Raw genomic sequence first — 20,186 nt, 5'->3', positions numbered from 1 at the left:
GTACACAGGGAGCTGCTGTCAGTATATACAGTGAGTACAGGGAGCTGCTGTCAGTATATACAGTGAGTACACAGGGAGCTGCTGTCAGTATATACAGTGAGTACAGGGAGCTGCTGTCAGTATATACAGTGAGTACACAGGGAGCTGCTGTCAGTATATACAGTGAGTACACAGGGAGCTGCTGTCAGTATATACAGTGAGTACACAGGGAGCTGCTGTCAGTATATACAGTGAGTACACAGGGAGCTGCTGTCAGTATATACAGTGAGCACACAAGGAGCTGCTGTCAGTATATACAGTGAGTACAGGAAGCTGCTGTCAGTATATACAGTGAGGACACAGGGAGCTGCTGTCCGTATATACAGTGAGTACAGGGAGCTGCTGTCCGTATATACAGTGAGTACACAAGGAGCTGCTGTCAGTATATACAGTGAGTACATAGGGAGCTGCTGTCAGTATATACAGTGAGTACACAGGGAGCTGCAGTCAGTATATACGGTGAGTACACAGGGAGCTGCTGTCAGTATATACAGTGAGTACAGGGAGCTGCTGTCAGTATATACAGTGAGTATGCAGGGAGCTGCTGTCAGTATATACGGTAAGTACAGGGAGCTGCTGTCAGTATATACAGTGAGTACACAGGGAGCTGCTGTCAGTATATACATTGAGTACACAGGGAGCTGCTGTCAGTATATTCAGTGAGTACAGGGAGCTGCTGTCAGTATATACAGTGAGTACACAGGGAGCTGCTGTCAGTATATACAGTGAGTACAGGGAGCTGCTGTCAGTATATACAGTAAGTACACAGGGAGCTGCTGTCAGTATATACAGTGAGTACACAGGGAGCTGCTGTCAGTATATACAGTGAGTACACAGGGAGCTGCTGTCAGTATATACAGTGAGTACACAGGGAGCTGCTGTCAGTATATACAGTGAGTACACAGGGAGCTGCTGTCAGTATATACAGTCAGTACACAGGGAGCTGCTGTCAGTATATACAGTCAGTACACAGGGAGCTGCTGTCAGTATATACAGTCAGTACACAGGGAGCTGCTGTCAGTATATACAGTCAGTACACTTACTAATTTTACTATAAAGTGAATAGGAAACCCTTTGTATGCAGCAAGTACGTGATAGGGGGGAGTACAATACTATGTGCTTTACACTGGACATGGAGTCTATTTACTAAAGGAATGATCTGTGACTATAACACTAATAGCCTATCCAATGTTTGATCAGTGGGGGTCTGATCTTCCTCCAATCGGCACAATGTAAAGGGGCTATGTCTGCTGCTGCCAAACCGGACAAGCAGCTGTGCCTATACAGAGTACAAAAACATTCTTCTCAGTCCAATCATCTGTAATCACCCATTGATGCCAAAATAAGAAATAAACAAATCTAAAAACGCTACAGAACAAGGTATAAACCCTCATCTTATAACCCATGAATAATACAGTGCACGGAGCTAAGAACTGCTGCCTGATGGTGAGCGCAGCGCTTTGTCCTGTGCTGCCATCTGCTGATCGTTCAGTTTGTAGCTGTAGAGATTTCCACGGTAATTACTATAATATTATGTGTGAACACTGCCTTAGTGACTACTATAGTATACCCTGTTTCCCCGAAAATAAGACCTGGTAGAGGTTTTGCTGAATTGCTAAATATAAGGTCTTCCCTGAAAGTAAGAACTAGGAAAGTTTTTGTTTGGAAGCATGCCCGCCGAACAGGGCACTAGAAATGAGCGAACTTGATGGATTTCTGGTTTGTATGGACCAGAAATCTTGGCGTCTGACTCCCGCTGTCTGCCGGCTCCGTGCAGCGGGTGGATACATTGGATGCATTGGCTGTATCCCAGTTTCCTAGGCGTTCCCGCTGCACGGAATGAGCAGACAGCGGGAATCAGACGCCGAGATTTCTGGTTCATACGAACCAGAAATCCGTCAAGTTCGCTCATCTCTACAGGGCACTAGCGCATGCAGCTGGGATTCTTTTTAGCCGCCGCCGATGTCCCCTACCTTCACCGTCCATTGCAGAGCAGCTGCATGCAGGACATGAAGACTGTCACCTGGCACAATCCCTGTTGTCTCCTATCGCCAGATGTAGAGCTGTTATCCCGTCACCTGCTGCCATACCATATGCTGTCCCTGCTGTGCTGTACAAGTGTGCTGTGGTGAGCTCCCCCTGGTGGTGGGAAGCCGCCATACTGTACGCTGTCCCTACTGTGCTGTACAAGTGTGCTGTGGTGAGCTCCCCCTGGGGGCCAGAAGCTGCCATACCATACGTTTTTGTTCCTGCTGTGCATGTGACATGTGAATTCTTCTTCATGGAAAAAGAAGACATCTTGCTGAACGTTTGGGTTTGGATAATGTTGCCGAACCCGAACATATTTACAGACCCGCTTGACACTCATGATGATATATATATATATATATATATATATATATATATATATATATATATAAAAATGACGGGTTTCTTTGTTGTCTATTTTTGCACCCTGTGGATTTTCTGCCTAATGAGAATTCTGAGAGGGTTAACGTGCGCTGAGCGGCCGGCATGATGGAAAGCAGCAGAGCCCGAGATTAAGGAGCTTACAGATAACAAGCTTTCCTGGTTACATAACTCTGAGTAGGTCTTTTGTGGACAGTCCTCAAATGCTTCTTCCAGGAAGACGACAACCCACTTATAAAGTGCAAAGCAGTCCGACAAAAACTATTCTAAAAAGAGGAATGAAGTGGGTCACCCCGATGGGCACAGGACATGCCCAATGATGGTCCCAGCCACCCCAGGCCTGGTGCTTTCACGCTGCATTATCACATACGGGACCAGCAGACGTTTATAGTGTTTAATGAGGTTGTACAAGATTAGAAAGAAGTGACTATTTTCTTCCAAAAACGTCATGTCTCGCCTGCCCATGCGTTATGACTGGCATAGCCGCCAGACCGACAGACAGGTGATGGCACAGTTTTGGGAAGAAAGCGGTCATGTTTTTCTAGTCCTGTATGTTTTACATATTTTTAAAGAATTTTTGGTGACATTTTTTTATTTTCCATTTTTCCATCTATATTATAAAATAATCCTGATATCTTGCAGTTCTCATTCTCACCACTGTAGCTAAAACTAAGCTGAGACTTCCTGTTGTGTCTGTGGTGATAAGAGGAGGCTGCTGTAAAGTGATCTGTACAGCATCTTGTGATACCAGTAGATAGTGTGGACAATAGCAGCTCCCTGTGGAATAACCTGTTCACAGGTCACCGAGCGCTCAGTAATGTCTCACATTCATCTCAAGGGGACAGAGTCTGTCTATTGTCGTGTCTGTCCATGAGTCTTGCTGTAAAGCATGTCACTAAATGCTGTTGCAGCTCAGGCAAAATGGCCGCCCCCGTAACAATGTACGGAAAGGGAAGTAAAAAAAAAATAAAATCAGAAAAAAGAAACAGATTAGAATAAAAGAACAAGTTTTAGTATCTGACTCTAATAAGTAAAAGAAAATTTACATGACACATTGACCTTAAAGTGAATCTGTCAGTAGCTATTCACGTCCTAAATTGCTGTTAGATGCTCTCAGGAGAAGGAGACACCTGGTGCCTCCTATGTAACTGTCTGTGCTTCCAGAATATATATACTGTATATATGCATAAAAAATGCTTTTATCCTACAGTACATGGAGTCAAAGAGGCGTTCCTGAGCTCCTGAGTGCATCAAGTAACACCTCCTCCCCTCTCATACCTGCATTTGCTGGGGCTCAGCTTCCAGGTGTCAATCAAGCAGAGAGGAGGAGAGAGGAGACCTTACAGCTTGCAGCTTTTTAGGAACTTGGGAAAGCCTCTTTGTTTCTTTGTTTCAGAATATAAATTTTTTTACAATGTTCTGGAAGCCCAGCTGGATATATGAAAGGTACCAGGTGTCTCCCAGACCTAACAGCATCTAACAGCGTCTGCAGTTGGGAATGTGAATTCCAGCTGACAGATTCCCTTTAAGCAATCTTCAAAATAATTGGGATTTGGGTGCAGATAATTTATTGGTTACAGGGAGGTGTGCGGTTAAAGGGATTTGATGAAACCTCCTTCCATGCAGCTGATCCTGTTATCGCCTTGGTAAAAAGCCCATTCGATGTACAGCGATGCAGCCGGGAAAGGAGAAAAGTCTGCGGCACCAAAGCTGCTCCAGAACGAGTCAGATGATGCTTCTCAGAGGTTCGGAAAGGGCCTCCTTATTCCACCCATCTCATACAGGAACTAGGATGGACACGGTGATGAGGGAACACTGCACATTGTGGACTGTATTCAGGGTCTTTTGTTCCGGGGTCCCTCTCTTTTTGCTGTATGTGTATGTCTTGTTGTGCTCTACAGACCCATCATTTTTGGGCTTTTTATCTTTTTTTTTATCTTATAACAATAAAAGTATTTTCTATTTCCCTGAAAACGTATTCCTTTTCTAGTTTGTTTTAAAGGGGTTATCCAGCACTACAAAAACATGGCCACTTTTCCCCCCTCTCTTGTCTCCAGGTCAGGTGTGGTTTGCAATTAAAGGGATTATACAGCGCTACAAAAACATGCCGACTTTCCCCCTACTGTTGTCTCCAGTTTGGGTGGGGTTTGGAAATTCAGTTCCATTGAAGTAAATGGAGCTTAATTGCAAACTGCACCTGAGCTGGAGACAACAGTAGGGGAAAAGTGGCCATGTTTTTGTAGCGCTGGATAACCCCTTTAAGATCCATTTACTTCAATGGAACCCCACCCAAGCTGGAGACAAGAAAGGGGGAAAAGTGGCCATGTTTTTGTAGCGCTGGATAACCCCTTTAAGATCCATTTACTTCAATGGAACCCCACCCAAGCTGGAGACAAGAAAGGGGGAAAAGTGGCCATGTTTTTGTAGCGCTGGATAACCCCTTTAAGATCCATTTACTTCAATGGAACCCCACCCAAGCTGGAGACAAGAAAGGGGGAAAAGTGGCCATGTTTTTGAAGCGGTGGATAACCCCTTTAAACAACCTGATCCCTGTCTGGGTGCATTATTTTTTTTGTCAATGATTTTTATTGCTCTGTCCTAGAAAAATAGTTATGATGCCACAGAAATCCTCTTCTATCATATTGGTAAACAGATATGTTCCTGCCAATAAAATTCTTTACCTGTCCAGAAAATGCTCCCAAACATGTGACAACCTGTTGGTTCCCGAGCTGCAGACGTCTGGATCTGCTATGTTTAGTAGTAGAGTTTAACAAACTTGCCGATCTGTTCCGTGTTCTGCACGTTCTCCAGATACGTTGGATGCAGCCCTAGGGTTTCCTGGAAAACATGGAAACAGCCATAGGCCGTAAGTTGTATATATGTTTTCCTGGCATCCCAAGGGTGGCAGCTAACTTCTCCAGCCGCCGGAAGTCAAATGCTGACTGTTCGGGTTCGAAGGACGTTGCTGAGCCTGAACAGTTTAGCAAGTCCGTTCAACACTATGGAGCAGTTAGGAAGTTTTATTTATATGTTTGCTAAGGCTTGAAGACTTTTCCTTAGTCAACTCCTTAGGGCAGGGATGGGAGAACCTTCGGCCCTCCAGCTGTTGCAAAACTACATTACCCATCATGCCTTGACAACCTTCGGCTGTCCAGGCATGGGAATTGTAGTTTTGCAACAGCTGGAGGGCCAAAGGTTCCCTATCCCTGAGTTAGGGACTGATGGTGAGAAAGGTGCATGGTCAGTGACCAGTTGTAAAGAATAGTATCAGCGTAATTGGCTACAGAGAGATGCCCTATACTTCTGCCAATTCAATTATCACATGCCATACATGTACTTGTAGCCTTATAGCCGCTCTTCACTTCCCATGGTTTGGGATTTATGACGTACCTGTCTAATTGGCTCGGGCACCCGATATTTGCAGCAGGAGTGGACCAGCTTTACTGCAGTCTCCAGGCTTATTTTGTGGCCGACTGAGATATAGATGGGTTTAGAGCTTTTTTGGCAGCTCCTTAAGGCCTAGGAGAAGAAACACGAGGCCTGTGGTTACTATAACCCCCGGATATACAGAAAATCATTGGTAATAACTAATAGCCTGAGCACTGGCATTCACCATAGCCGTATCACTGGAGTAAAACAGAAAGCTCTCGAATGATAAACTCTATGGGGGAGATTTATCAAACATGGTGTAAAGTAAAACTGGCCCCTAGCAACCAATCAGATTCCACCTTTTATTCCTCACAGACTCTTTGGGAAAATAAAGGGGGGATCTGATTGGTTGCTAGGGGCAACTGAGACAATTCTACTTTACACCATGTTTGATAAATACCCCTATGTCTATTGTGCTCAAAGTTCCAGCTGCGGAGGAGTGATCACACCGCTCAGTATGCTCTCTCCTGTATTGTAAGTCTATGGGGCCACCCCGCCATCAGAGCAGCACCCATCTCTCTCTCTCTCTGCTCACTCTTCTGATCGGTCGTAAAAACTTTTCATGTGACTCTTGGTAAAAAGTTTTTTTTTGTTGACAGATACACTTTAATCCCCATCTGGTATGTCTCCTTTAATTAATAATATGTAGATATATATATATATATATATATATATATATATATATATATAATCTGTGGTCCCAGCCAATGTCGTCTCACTTTCCTCATCTGGCCAATATGGGATCTGTGGCTCATCACTGACCGGAGTGCCAGAATAGGGAAAGTTCATGTCCAATGAACCCAGGTTGGCTAGGACCAGGCACTTGTCAATTTATTCATTGGTTAGCATACGTTGCTGAAAATTTGAACAGAATAGGCACTCAATGATAATTCCTGGAAAATCCTATTAAGGGTATGTTCACACATACCACTGTATATATGTTGCGGATTTCATACTGTAGATTTTATGATTTACCATATCAAAATAAAATTTGCAGAAATTGGCTTTGGCTGTCCAGGTATGATGGGATATTGCAGCTGGAGAGGCTTGAGTTTGATACCCCTGCGCTAAGCACGATCCATGTCCGCTGCAGATTTGATGCTGTGTAGGTCGATGAATATAAATGACAACATAAAATCTGCAGCAACAAATCCGCGGCGTGAAATCCACAGCAAACCTGGTACCCGAGACTGAACCCGCATCAAATATTCTAGTTTTTTCTCTATTTAACTGTAGTGAAGGAAATCTGCATACTCACTGCTCCCAGAATATTTCCTGAGCTGCCTCTGAGATAGAAGAAGTCCCCTCCATTCTGAAGCTCTTTTGCCTGGAACAAATATTATATGTAAAGTATATAGAAAATATATAAAAAAATGAATTCATGTCATGACTACCCACAGTCCACGGCTTGTGGTACGCCAGGGATGGGGAACCTTCGACCCTCCAGCTGTTGCAAAACTACAATCCCCACAATGCCTGGATAGCCAATGCTTTAGCTTTGGCTATCCAGGCATGATGGGGATTGTAGTTTTGCAACAGCTGGAGGGCCGCAGGTTCCCCATCTCTGTTGTATACCATATTCTTTTTGCATTAAAGGGATAGAAGCATCTAACCAGCAGATATGTCCCTATAGCGCATGTGGTACTGAGGATAAGGGTAATTTTCTTACCTTGACCATCGGTGTCATTGTTGTTTATTATATATGTAAATTAGGTGGTTTGGTTCACTAGGGACGGAGCTACTACTCTCAATGCACAGATTTACCCTGGCCTGCCCCTGGCTTTCTGCAGCAATGAGCACCCGAGTGACAACACTGCAGAGTGCCACCCCAATTTCCATTAGAAGGGCCTGGCCAGGGTGAATCGGTGCACTGAAAGTATTAGCCCCGCCCCCAGTGCACCTATCCACTTAATTAGCATATGCAATAACATACAGATATCCAGAAAATAGCACTAAGGATCAAACCTACCCTCATCCTCAGCACCTGGTGCACTATAAGGGACTTTGCAGCAGGTTAGATGCTCCTAGCATTATACCAGGGTGTTGATCTTGTTTATATCCATAGATTGGAATAGGGCAGCTTTTTATATCTTTATATATATTGTCTTTCTTTTGGTACCATATTGTTTACATCTTGTATTGTAATTTAAAGGAACATTTTTTAATGTTTGGCTTTTGGCTTTATGGCACTATTCACATGAAATTGTCCTTCCATTACTTTATGGCTACAGCCTGAATTTTCAGCATCCGGTATAGTGTATACAGGGGTTCTGAGGTTGCAGGGACATCTGTCTGTGATTGGATCTGTTAGAACTCCATGCTGTTCAGTTCCACTCCGACCCGGGTGCTTGGAAAAGCTGGATCCAGTCCTGAAAAACTGGCCGAAGTTTCCCAGGACTGGATCCAGCTTTTCCAGGTAGCCAGGAGCAGACAGGAGCAGCATGGAGTTCAAAGGCAGCCGACTGATCAGCAGATTGCCAAGCTAATGAATCGCTTTGTTTTGTTTGTACTGTAAATTTGCTCATCTCTAGAGCAGAAGATGACGAACAAATAAAAGGGTTAACAGGAGGTCTCGGGGGATTTTATTGCTGTTCTTTTAAACCTGTTTTTTTCTTTTCTTACTTAGAGCCATAGACAGATTTATCTGACAGATTTTTGAAGCCAAAGCCAGGAACAGATTATAAGCAGAGAACAGGTCATAAAGGAAAGACTGAAATTTCTCCTCTTCTCAAATCCAATCCTGGTTTTGGCTTCAAAAATCTGTCAGATAAATCTCTCTGTGTAAAGGCACGCTTAGTAGTGGAAGATATCTGATGACAACATTCATTACTAAACTGGGGCTTAGCATTAGCCTATAAAATGGATAGAGTTAGGCCCCCACCCCTTTCCTTCTTATCAACCCAGTACCACCCACACACAGGTACTGGAAAAACTGGGTAGCGACAGTTACAGACCGTCACAAATGGGCAGCAGCAGGTTGGTACCATTAGGCTAGGAAGGGCCAAAATAATTGGCTCTCCCCACCCTGGTAACACAAGGCTGCTGCTTGGTTGGTACCTGGCTGGTTATAGAAGATGGGGGGACCCAGACATTTGCATAACCAGCCAGGTACAAACCAGTAGCAGCCTAGCATTACAAGGGTAGGAAGTTCTATGTATTTCCCCAGCCTAATAATACCAGCCTGCTACTGGTTCAAGCACAGACCGCACCTACCAGTACCCAACTCTTCCCAGGTCCCCCGTGGTGGTGGATACTGGGGTAATAAGGGAAAGTGTTAGCTTTGGCCTTTCTTAAAGGCTATGTTCAGTAATAGCTTCCACTGCTAAGCCACATATAGGTAAGTTAAAAAGGACAGACACAGGTTTTAAAAAACTTTTATTAAAATAAAAATATCCCGTGACCCCTCAGTAACCCTTTTATTGTGTTTAAAACAAATCTGCTTTGTCTTCTCGTCCTGCTGTAGTCCAGGTCTTCTTACTGTTGTTTTTAAAATAAAATAGAGAAGAACACAAGCAAAACTTCCACCTCCAGCGTCATCTGTGCTTACTGTGACGGGGTTTCCTGGGCAAAAGCAGAAAGTTTTTGGTACAAGTTGCTCCACAATTTGGCGCCAAGAACTTTCTGCTTCTGCCCAGAAACCCTGTGGCAGTAAGCGGTTGGCAATAAGCTCATGCTTTCTATATTAACCTCATGTCTGAGCATTTGCAGCCTGCTGTTGCACCTTTCTGTATATCTCTGCAAAAAGTTTTTATACTGACAGGGACACTTGAGTAGTTGTAACATCCATGCCTACATGGGTGTCGGTGCAATCTGTTGGTGCAATAGGGCCCTATCTCTGACCTACACTCACCGGCCACTTTATTAGGTACACCATGCTAGTAACGGGTTGGACCCCCTTTTGCCTTCAGAACTGCCTCAATTCTTGGTGGCATAGATTCAACAAGGTGCTGGAAGCTTCCTCAGAGATTTTGGTCCATATTGACATGATGGCATCACACAGTTGCCGCAGATTTGTCGGCCGCACATCCATGATGCGAATCTCCCGTTCCACCACATCCCAAAGATGCTCTATTGGATTGAGATCTGGTGACTGTGGAGGCCATTGGAGTACAGTGAACTCATTGTCATGTTCAAGAAACCAGTCTGAGATGATTCTAGCTTTATGACATGGCGCATTATCCTGCTGAAAGTAGCCATCAGATGTTGGGTACATTGTGGTCATAAAGGGATGGACATGGTCAGCAACAATACTCAGGTAGGCTGTGGTGTTGCAACGATGCTCAATTGGTACCAAGGGGCCCAAAGAGTGAAAAGAAAATATTCCCCACACCATGACACCACCACCACCAGCCTGAACCGTTGATACAAGGCTGGATGGATCCATGCTTTCATGTTGTTGACGCCAAATTCTGACCCTACCATCCGAATGTCGCAGCAGAAATCGAGACTCATCAGACCAGGCAACGTTTTTCCAATCTCCTACTGTCCAATTTCGATGAGCTTGTGCAAATTGTAGCCTCAGTTTCCTGTTCTTAGCTGAAAGGAGTGGCACCCGGTGTGGTCTTCTGCTGCTGTAGCCCATCTGCCTCAGAGTTGGCCGTACTGTGCGTTCAGAGATGCTCTTCTGCCTACCTTGGGTGTAACGGTTGGCTATTTGAGTCACTGTTGCCTTTCTATCAGCTTGAACCAGTCTGCCCATTCTCCTCTGACCTTTGGCATCAACAAGGCATTTCCGCCCACAGAACTGCCGCTCACTGGATGTTTTTTCTTTGTCGGACCATTCTCTGTAAACCCTAGAGATGGTTGTGCGTGAAAATCCCAGTAGATCAGCAGTTTCTGAAATACCCAGACCAGCCCGTCTTGCACCAACAACCATGTCACGTTCAAAGGCACTCAAATCACCTTTCTTCCCCATACTGATGCTCGGTTTGAACTGCAGGAGATTGTCTTGACCATGTCTACATGCCTAAATGCACTGAGTTGCCACCATGTGATTGGCTGATTAGAAATTAAGTGGTAACGTGCAGTTGGACAGGTGTACCTAATAAAGTGGCCGGTGAGTGTATATCTGCCTGACGATTTCTTGTTGTGTGTGTTTGTCTTGTTGTCTCTGTGTGCATTGTTAGGCTATGTTCACACAACGTAAGTTCCGTGGGAATCAACGGCCGTGAATCCCACGGAATTCACGTAGTGCTGCCTTTTGAGGGAATCCCAGCCGGAGAGTATACACTATAGCCGGGATCCCTAGCGGCGCCGTAGAAAACTGACATGTCAGTTTTCTGAGGCCGCTATTCATTAAATATCGGCAGCAGAAAAGCCTGTCAGTGGACATTGTGGAGCGAGCAGCTCCGGCCGCACGCTCCATAGTGTAGCGCTAAGGATCTTTTTAAAGACCGGCCGTTCCGTGACCCAGACGGTTCATGGAACGGCCGGTCTCTTACGTTGTGTGAACATAGCCTTACATAGGGAGGGACTGCTGACAGCCTAGGGTCAGGTCGTCAAGTAGGCAGAGACAGTTTTGGGGGCCTCACTGCCCTGCCTGATCTCTCTGGCCTTATGATCCTGATAGTTATTACGGTCCTGACAGTTGTGTGATGGTCTCCACTGATTGTACTTCTGATGCTGGTATACCCATTCTAGTTATTTTTTCTAGTGGACATCATGGGTGCTCAGACAGGTCTGTAGCTACTCAGCCTTGTACACAGTAAGTTGTGTCCTGTGTCTTCTGATACCTTTCTATCATAGCCAGCAAGAACTTTTTTCAGCAAGTTGTGTTACAGTAGCTATTCTGTGAAATCAGACTAGACAGGCCTTCAATCCCCACACACACTGGTGAGCCATATGATACTCATTAAGTTACTATACGTTATCTGAGGCCAACCCATGGGGTCCATGAGCACCTGGGTGGCACTATCATCAGAATAGGCATATATAACCCAGGTGTTGTCTGGCACTGGAGAAGTGACATGTACCCGCTGATGTGTATTAGCACAGAACAGTGTAGATGGTGTTTCGTAGATGACAGGATCGGTAAGGATTGTTGTGGTTACCTGTTCTTTGTGCGACTCATTATTTTCTAGTCCATCAACTTGGAGCAAATTCTTGGCCACGCCAATAGTGGGCAGACCGGTGAGGATGCCGAGGTGACAGGCTACTCCGAAACCTGGAGAGAAATAAAGGGGGTAAACAATGCAGCTATATATACATGAAGGCCAGTCACTGAAGGCAGATGACACAATAATGTATTCCTACATCTGTCTATATACTGTAGCTAGATGGACCGAGGCTCCAGCATTAGCAAAGATGTATACCGGGTCTAAACAAATCTCAGCTGGGTCTAGGTCGCATGGATGAATGCTGAAGAGGCGCAGAGCACTTTATCTGGTTGGGAGGAGTAGTCTGTGACCGCTTCTACAGAAACAGAGCTTAAACCAGAAGTCCAGTGAAATGCAAAAAAAAAAATCTGAAAAGCTGTGCAGGAAAATAATAAAGTAAATGTACCCGTCCTCGTGCCCATCGGCCTCCAGCAGCTCCAATAATGTCACATAGTCGGCTAAGTAACTGACTGGCGGAGTGGGCAATCGCTTGGCCGGGCCTTGATGTTGCAGCTGGAAGAGTTGGGTATGTGACGTATCCAGATTCCAGCTGAAGGTTACTTTTTTATTATTATTATTATTATTATTATTATTATTATTATGATTATACTACAAGTCTACATCTTATGCACTTGACCCTGTTACTAGAGATGCGCGATCTTACAGAACCCGACCTTATTATTAGTCACTCATCTCTACTTGTTACATAACTGTGCACCCAGCGCACATTCCCTGCAAACCCTAACGGTTATACCCCTGGACTGAAAAATCAGAAACCTGAATTACCCCTGTGATGCAGGACTCCATTACCATCCACAAGAAGTACCTGGAAGACATAAAGATGTACAAGTCAAATGTGAGTATGGTAAGTAGGAGAATATCAGATATAACAGACTTAAAAGTACTCCTTCGCTGTACTCAGCTCTCTCCGGCGGCTCCATAGAGAATGAATAGAGCGGCAGGTCATGTGCCGACGCATAGCCGTATTTAAAACAAAGGAGCCGGGGTCCATCTGGAGATTGTCGGGGGTTACAGAGGCCAGACCCTCCACAATCTCTTACTTGTCCCCTATCCACACGGGACATAACTTTTGCTATGTTGCTGCCCATGGTGAGGCTACAATTCCTTCCATACCTCTTATTATCTATTCAGTCTCCTTCCCCCAGTTCCCAGCTGGTGCTTTCTGCTGAAAACACAAAAATCCCCCCTCCCTTCTGAGACGGCTGATGTAAACAAGTCCCTGGCAGGCTTTATCTGTAACAATGTAGTTTATTTGTAATGCTGGGAGGGTTATTCTGAGGTCAAGCTGCTAATGAACTCACTGTGATTAATCCTCCCAGCTACAATGTTGCAGATAAAGCCTGCCAGGGACTTGTTTACATCAGCTGTCTCAGAAGGGAGAGAGGAGGAGCAGGAGATGGAAAGAAATACTCATACACAGATTTTTGTGTCTTCAGCAGAAAGCAGCAGCTGAGAATTGGGGGAAGGAGATTAAATACATAATAACATGTATGAAAGGAATTGTTAGTCTCACCATGGGCAGAAACATATCAAAAGTTAGGTTTGAATGGAAAACCCCTATAATGCAGAAACCTATACTGACAAGATGTGATGGATCCAGTCATTTGTTCACAGATACACTGCACTATACAGAAAGATATAGTTCACCTGAGGCATCAGGCTAGAATCCGTCTCCTGTAGCCTCTTCACAGCTTCCACCAGTGAGGGTACTTCTCGGAAGGCCAAGAACCCGGCTACATAAGGGGCATCAATGGTCACCATCTGGCAGTCCTCATAGATAACCTAAAACAGACCAGGTTTACTATAAAGTCATATGAAGGGAAAGCGCATCTGTCCCTACACCCACTGCCGGATCAGTGGTGAACTTCTCCCGTAATCCGGACGTTAGTGTATCCATGACAACAAGGCATGCAGTGACGGAAATGCAAGCGACCTCCACTGGATCTGAATAGAGGTTGTGCGCAGTTCTCATGGATACACTAACGTCCGGATTACGAGAGGAAGCAGAAAGCCAGGAGCAGATCGGTGCAGTCAGGGTGGTAGTCCCGCCCCTAGTGCACCAAAACCATTTATTAGCATAGGAAATAAACTCCTAATATCGAAGAAAGGGCACTGAGGGTTATAGGGACAGATCAGCGGCTTAGATGCTCCTTTCCCTTTAATGCATCCAAAAAGAAAAATGAACCAATGTTTGTAATTCTCATCGCTAAAAATATCTACAGCTCCTATGCGTTGCTATGGTAACAGACTACAAACAAATCATGTATATTATTAACATGAAGAAAGAAGGGAGTGTGTCTACAGGATCAGACTACAAATACCACACAGTCCTGACCAGGAGGTGTAGACACAAAACTGTTTTTTTATGGGGCACTCTGGCAAAAATTGTTTTCTTTCAAATCAACTGGTGTCAGAAGGTTATATACATTTGTAATTTACTTCTATTTAAAAATCTCCAGTCTTCCAGTACTTATCAGCTACTGTATGTCCTGCAGGAAGTGATGTATTCTCTCCAGTCTGACACAGTGCTCTCTGCTGCCACCTCTGTCCATGTCAGGATCTTTCAAGAGCAGCAGCAAATCCCCACAGAAAACCTTTCCTGCTCTGGACAGTTCCTGACATGGACAGAGGTGGCAGCAGAGAGCACTGTGTCAGACTGGAAAGAATACACCACTTCCTGCAGGACATACAGCAGCTGATAAGTACCGGAAGACTGGTGATTTTATTTTTCTAGAAGTAAATTATAAATCTGTATAACTTTCTAACAGCAGCTGATCTGAAAGATTTTTTTCTATTTTTTTTGCTGGAGTACCCCTTTAATGACAGCTCTGAGAGATCATAACAAGCTAATATACACACATTAGGGAATACAGGGTGAGTATGGGTATACAGCTATGATGACCGTACCTCCAGATCTGGGTAACTGAGTACTATAAGTGAGGCACACGCAATGGTTTCATCTTCTTTTACAAATGACAGGTCCACCCCTCCTATGCGCTCCAGGCCTTGGAGATTAGGCATATTCTGCCAGGTCTCAGTGTTGCTGGTGATCAGTCTGTCTCTTAGAGCGTTCTGCTTTCTAAAATAAAATGGACACGTCAGGTATCATTGTAGCAAATGTCATATTTATAAAACATCAGCGCCTAATGTTCTGATCTGAATAGGTCGGTGGGAGTTTAGGGTCCACATGACTCATGTATATATGGTATGTGTATATGTGTATAAGTATGGATATGTGGTATGTGTATAATTATGGATATGTGGTATGTGTATAAGTATGTATACATGGTATATGTATAAGTATGTATATAAGTATATATATATATATATATATGGTATGTGTATAAGTATGTATATATGGTATATGTATAAGTATGTATATATGGTATATGTATAAGTATGTATATATGGTATGTTTATTAGTATGTATATATGGTATGTGTATAAGTATGTATATATGATATATGTAAAAGTATGTATATATGGTATATGTATAAGGATGTATATATGGTATATGTATAAGGATGTATATATGGTATATGTATAAGGATGTATATATGGTATATGTATAAGGATGTATATATGGTATATGTATAAGGATCTATATATGGTATGTGTATAAGAATGTATATATGGTATGTGTATAAGTATATATATATATATATATATATATATATATATATATGGTATGTGTATAAGTATGTGTATATATATATATATATATATATATATATATATATATATATGGTATGTGTATAAGTATGTATATATGGTATATGTATAAGTATGTTTATATGGTATGTGTATAAGTATGTATATATGGTATGTGTATAAGTATGTATATATGGTATATGTATAAGTATGTATATATGGTATATGTATAAGTATGTGTATATGGTATGTGTATAAGTATGTGTATGTGGTATGTGTACAAGTATGTATATGTGGTATGTGTACAAGTATGTATATGTGGTATGTGTACAAGTATGTATATGTGGTATGTGTACAAGTATGTATATGTGGTATGTGTACAAGTATGTATATATGGTATGTGTATAAGTATGTATATATGGTATAAGTATGAATATATGGCATATGTATAAGTATGTATATATGGTATATGTATAAGTATGTATATGTGGTATGTGTATATGGTATAAGTATGTATATGTGGTATGTGTATATGGTATAAGTATGTATATATGGTATGTATATATGGTATAAGTATGTATATATGGTATGTGTATATGTATATGGTATGAGTATGTATATATGGTATGTGTATATATATATGGTATGTGTATATGTATATGTATATGGTATAAGTAAGTGTATATATATAAGTGTATATATATAAGTATATATATATAAGTATATATATATATAAGTGTATATATATATATATATATATATATATATATATATGGTATGTGTATAAGTATGTATATGTGGTATGTGTATAAGTATATATATATATATATATATATATATATATATATATATATATATGGTATGTGTATAAGTATGTATATATGGTACACGTAAAAGTGTATGGTGAGTTTATGGTGTATAGTGGGGTCAAGGGGGATAGCAAGCAACTATGTTGTATGGCCAGCTTTAGAGGGGTACTACTGTAATAAGTTACTATAATACTGAATAGATAATAAATGCAAATATTCCACGGCGTTATCAAGGCCAAACCTGTGTAGTGAGCGGGCTTGAAGCAATTGACACCACTCGCGGTTCACGCCATAGCGGCCACTGCTCATAGGCGGGTCTAGAAAATAACCATCTCAGGACTCTAAATGTGTTCAGCCTGGTGAAACCATAACTAAACCCTGTACTTACCCTACTTACAGGTACTTACCCTACTCACTTAGGTTTTCCTATGTTTTGTACCAGGAATAATAGAAACCAATCACAGGGCAGCTTTCATTTAGTATTCTGCGTTTGAAAAAATGAAAGCTGCGTTGTGATTGGTTACTATGGGCAACACACTTGTGGGGTCCTTGAGAGCCGGTGAGAGAAGCTGCCCGCAGCGATGCCTGTATGAAGCCCCATAGACGCTGCTTGCCTCTCCCATGACGATAGGGTCTCCTCCTCAGGCGGGGCTCGGCCGGACTCTTCAGCTGCCTCCATGACGCCGGATCGTACACTTCCTGCATTGGCTCAATCCTGGACACACCGGCCGCTAGCGCAGATAGGAGGCGACTGACGTCATCAGCTCTCTGCCACATGACAATGGGCGGAGCTTATAACCCGGAGTCACCAGAAAGCAGTAATGTCTCCGTGTGTTTTGCGCTCAGCTACAGGGCAGCCTATAGCCCTCACACGTAAGGAAATGCTTGTGAAAAAGCTTCTCTGTAATGCCATTATAGCGCCCCGCACATATAGGCTCTGGGTTTACAAAGGTTCATTGAAAAATATATATTAGAACCGATAGATGGCGCCATAGGTCACTCCTGGTGAGATGTAGTACCGGAAACTCCCGGTAGATGGCGCTGTGCACCACCACTCTGTGATTTGTCGTTACTGCTACAATGATGGAACAAAAAACACAAATTACGAAGTACTGAGATCATGAACTGCAAGTCTTCTGCTGGTGGAATCACATCACTGATCCTGTACTGATCCTGTATTATACTCCAGAGCTGCACTCACTATTCTGCTGGTGGGGTCACTGTGTACATACATTACATTACTGATCCTGTATTTCTTTTATTAAAATTTTAAACATAACAATAAATAAATACAGAAATAACGCACCATATCTGACCAGAACAAAACAATAGAAAATGAAACCATAACATAAAGCACCGGTCCATCCCCACACTCATTCTTCCACACATACAACCTATATACCTATATACAATATATACACAATATAAACTATTTAGCTAAACATATTAATAAACTATATACACTACAAACCTATATATACTACTATATACAATACACTTATAAACACACCTATATACAATACACCACTATATACTATACACCTATAAACACACCTATATACACTACTATATACAATACACCTATATAAATAACTAAATGTGAACCCCCTGGCCCAGTTGCATTGTGCACAACCTAATACCACAGACACAATTCTACTCAACCCAACACCAACTAAACAAGTTTTTTTTTTTTTTTTTTTTTTTTTTTTTTTTTTTTGGCCCTGAGCTGGTCCCGCATCCCATGCCCCCAGTACATGATCACGGACGTCCATGAACCAGCCCAGGATTTTTTATATATATATAAAAGTCCCCACAAAGTCCCACAGAAGCCCCCTCCCCCCTTTTACCCACCACCCAACCTATCACTAAACCCGAACCCCAGGTGCAAACAAAACATATATAATATACAGTATATACAATTTATACAAACATATAATAGACACAAATACGCAAACTTTTGAAAAAATATATATAACTTACTAAACCCAACAATAATGAGACTTCTCAGCCCCACACACAGCCCGAAAACCCAAGTTCAGCGCCTGCAAGCCCTATACTCCAGTATCTCTACAGCACAAAACAAAAGACTACGGTGCCAGCATCAGCCCACCACCAGGAGAGGAGACGCAGGCTAAGGAACCTTATAGGCAAAGCCCCTCCAAAGACAAGAGGCCCTACCAGCCCCCAGCCTCTCGTACTCCAGAGAGCGCACCTTCACCAGGTCACCGAGTGTGCCCCTAACCACCTCATCCACAGGGAGGATTTTACGCTGCGTCGACACTAAACACCGTGCACTCCACGTGTGGTACCTGACCACTATGCTGACTAGGAATAAAGTGCTCCGGTCCCAGCCACCAAGGTTTCTGAATGCTCCATAGGCCCATTCCGCATAGGAGAGGTGGGCCAACCTGGGCCACCCGATGGAAGCGCCCACCCTGTTGTAAACCTCTGTATTAAAGGGACAATGAAGCAGAAAATGCTCCATGCTTTCCAGCATGCCTCCACACTCCTCCCGGGGACATCCCCGATCCTCAGAGCTCCTGCACTTCAGATTGTCCCTCACATACAGTTTCCCATGGAAGCAGCGCCAAGCCAAGTCCCAAAACTTCAAGGGGATCCTGATGGAATTCAATAGGCCCAAACCAACCTCCAGATCCCGGCTTGGGCAATCCTTGAGCGCCAGCGGTTTTCGGAAATGGGATGACAGGACTCTATTGTCAAGGAGTTTCCTCGACAGTGTCCTAATCTCCCACATCCCCAAACCCCACCGACGAATGACCTTCAGAACCAGGGTAGCATAAGCCGGAAGATGCCCGTGTGGTGTGCGGAGATCCTTCACTTGCCCTCCTGTCTCCCATTCCTGGAAGAAAGGCCGAAACCATCCCCTACAGGAGAATACCCACGGAGGAGCCCTCTCTTTCCAGAGGTTTGCAATGTTGGTCTTAAGAAAGGTATTCACCAGGAACACCACGGGGTTGACCATACACAACCCCCCTTGTCTCCTCGTACGGTAAGTAACCTCCCTCTTGACTAGGTTCAGTCTATTCCCCCATAACAGCTGGAAGAACACACTGTAGACCCGAGTCCAGAGAGGCTCTGGCAAAATGCAAACACTGCCCAGATATATCAGCAAAGGGAGCAGGAATGTTTTGATCAGGTTAACCCTTTCCCTGAGGGTCAAAGACCAACCCTTCCACTGATCCACCTTCTGAGCGGCGATCTTAAGCCTGCTGTCCCAGTTTTGTTTGGGGTAATCCCCTTGGCCAAATTCAATGCCGAGAACTTTTGCAAACTCCTGGGGCTCTGGAAGGGTGTCCGGGAGATCAAATCCAGGATCTCCACCTCCCAGCCAGAGACTCTCACACTTTCCCTGGTTGATCTTGGACCCAGATGCCTCTGAGTAGCGCTCCACCTCTGACATCACACACTGCACCTCCTCTTGCGAGGAGACGAATATGGTGACATCATCGGCGTACGCTACCACCCTCAGAGTGGAATCCGGCACCGCAGGGTCCATTCTCACCCCTGCCAACGGTCCACAATCAATCCTCCTAAGGAAAGGATCAATTGCAAACACATACAACAGTGGGCTCAAAGGGCAACCCTGACGGACACCAGACCCAACCTCAAAAGAGCGGCCAATCCAACCATTCACAAGCGGGAAACTCTCTGCCCCTGCATACAAGGTCTTAAGCCAATCAACAAACCCCCCCGGCAGGCCATATCTCAGAAG

The 20,186-nt window shown here is 43.6% G+C and overlaps 1 protein-coding gene across 4 annotated transcripts in view; it reads right to left on the bottom strand.

Moving 5' to 3' along the window:
• ENDOV (endonuclease V) overlaps positions 1-17,218 on the bottom strand; it is a 29,050-nt gene extending 11,832 nt beyond the window's left edge. Inside the window, exons 1-8 of one of the 4 annotated variants that reach the window (XM_069952079.1) lie at positions 17,068-17,218; positions 14,901-15,072; positions 13,641-13,775; positions 12,750-12,798; positions 11,928-12,040; positions 7,136-7,204; positions 5,839-5,967; positions 5,130-5,286 (exon numbers count right to left, since the gene is read on the bottom strand). In XM_069952079.1, the coding sequence (XP_069808180.1) occupies positions 5,203-5,286; positions 5,839-5,967; positions 7,136-7,204; positions 11,928-12,040; positions 12,750-12,798; positions 13,641-13,775; positions 14,901-15,072; positions 17,068-17,132 (816 nt within the window). In that variant the 5' untranslated portion in view covers positions 17,133-17,218 and the 3' untranslated portion in view covers positions 5,130-5,202. The other 3 variants (XM_069952081.1, XM_069952083.1, XM_069952082.1) reach the window with 3 other exon arrangements.
• Positions 17,219-20,186: the final 2,968 nt, after the last annotated feature.

The sequence above is a fragment of the Dendropsophus ebraccatus genome, chromosome 14 (assembly GCF_027789765.1).
Source record: "Dendropsophus ebraccatus isolate aDenEbr1 chromosome 14, aDenEbr1.pat, whole genome shotgun sequence".
NCBI lineage: Eukaryota > Metazoa > Chordata > Amphibia > Anura > Hylidae > Dendropsophus > Dendropsophus ebraccatus.
This window is presented reverse-complemented; position numbering and strand designations above follow the sequence as displayed.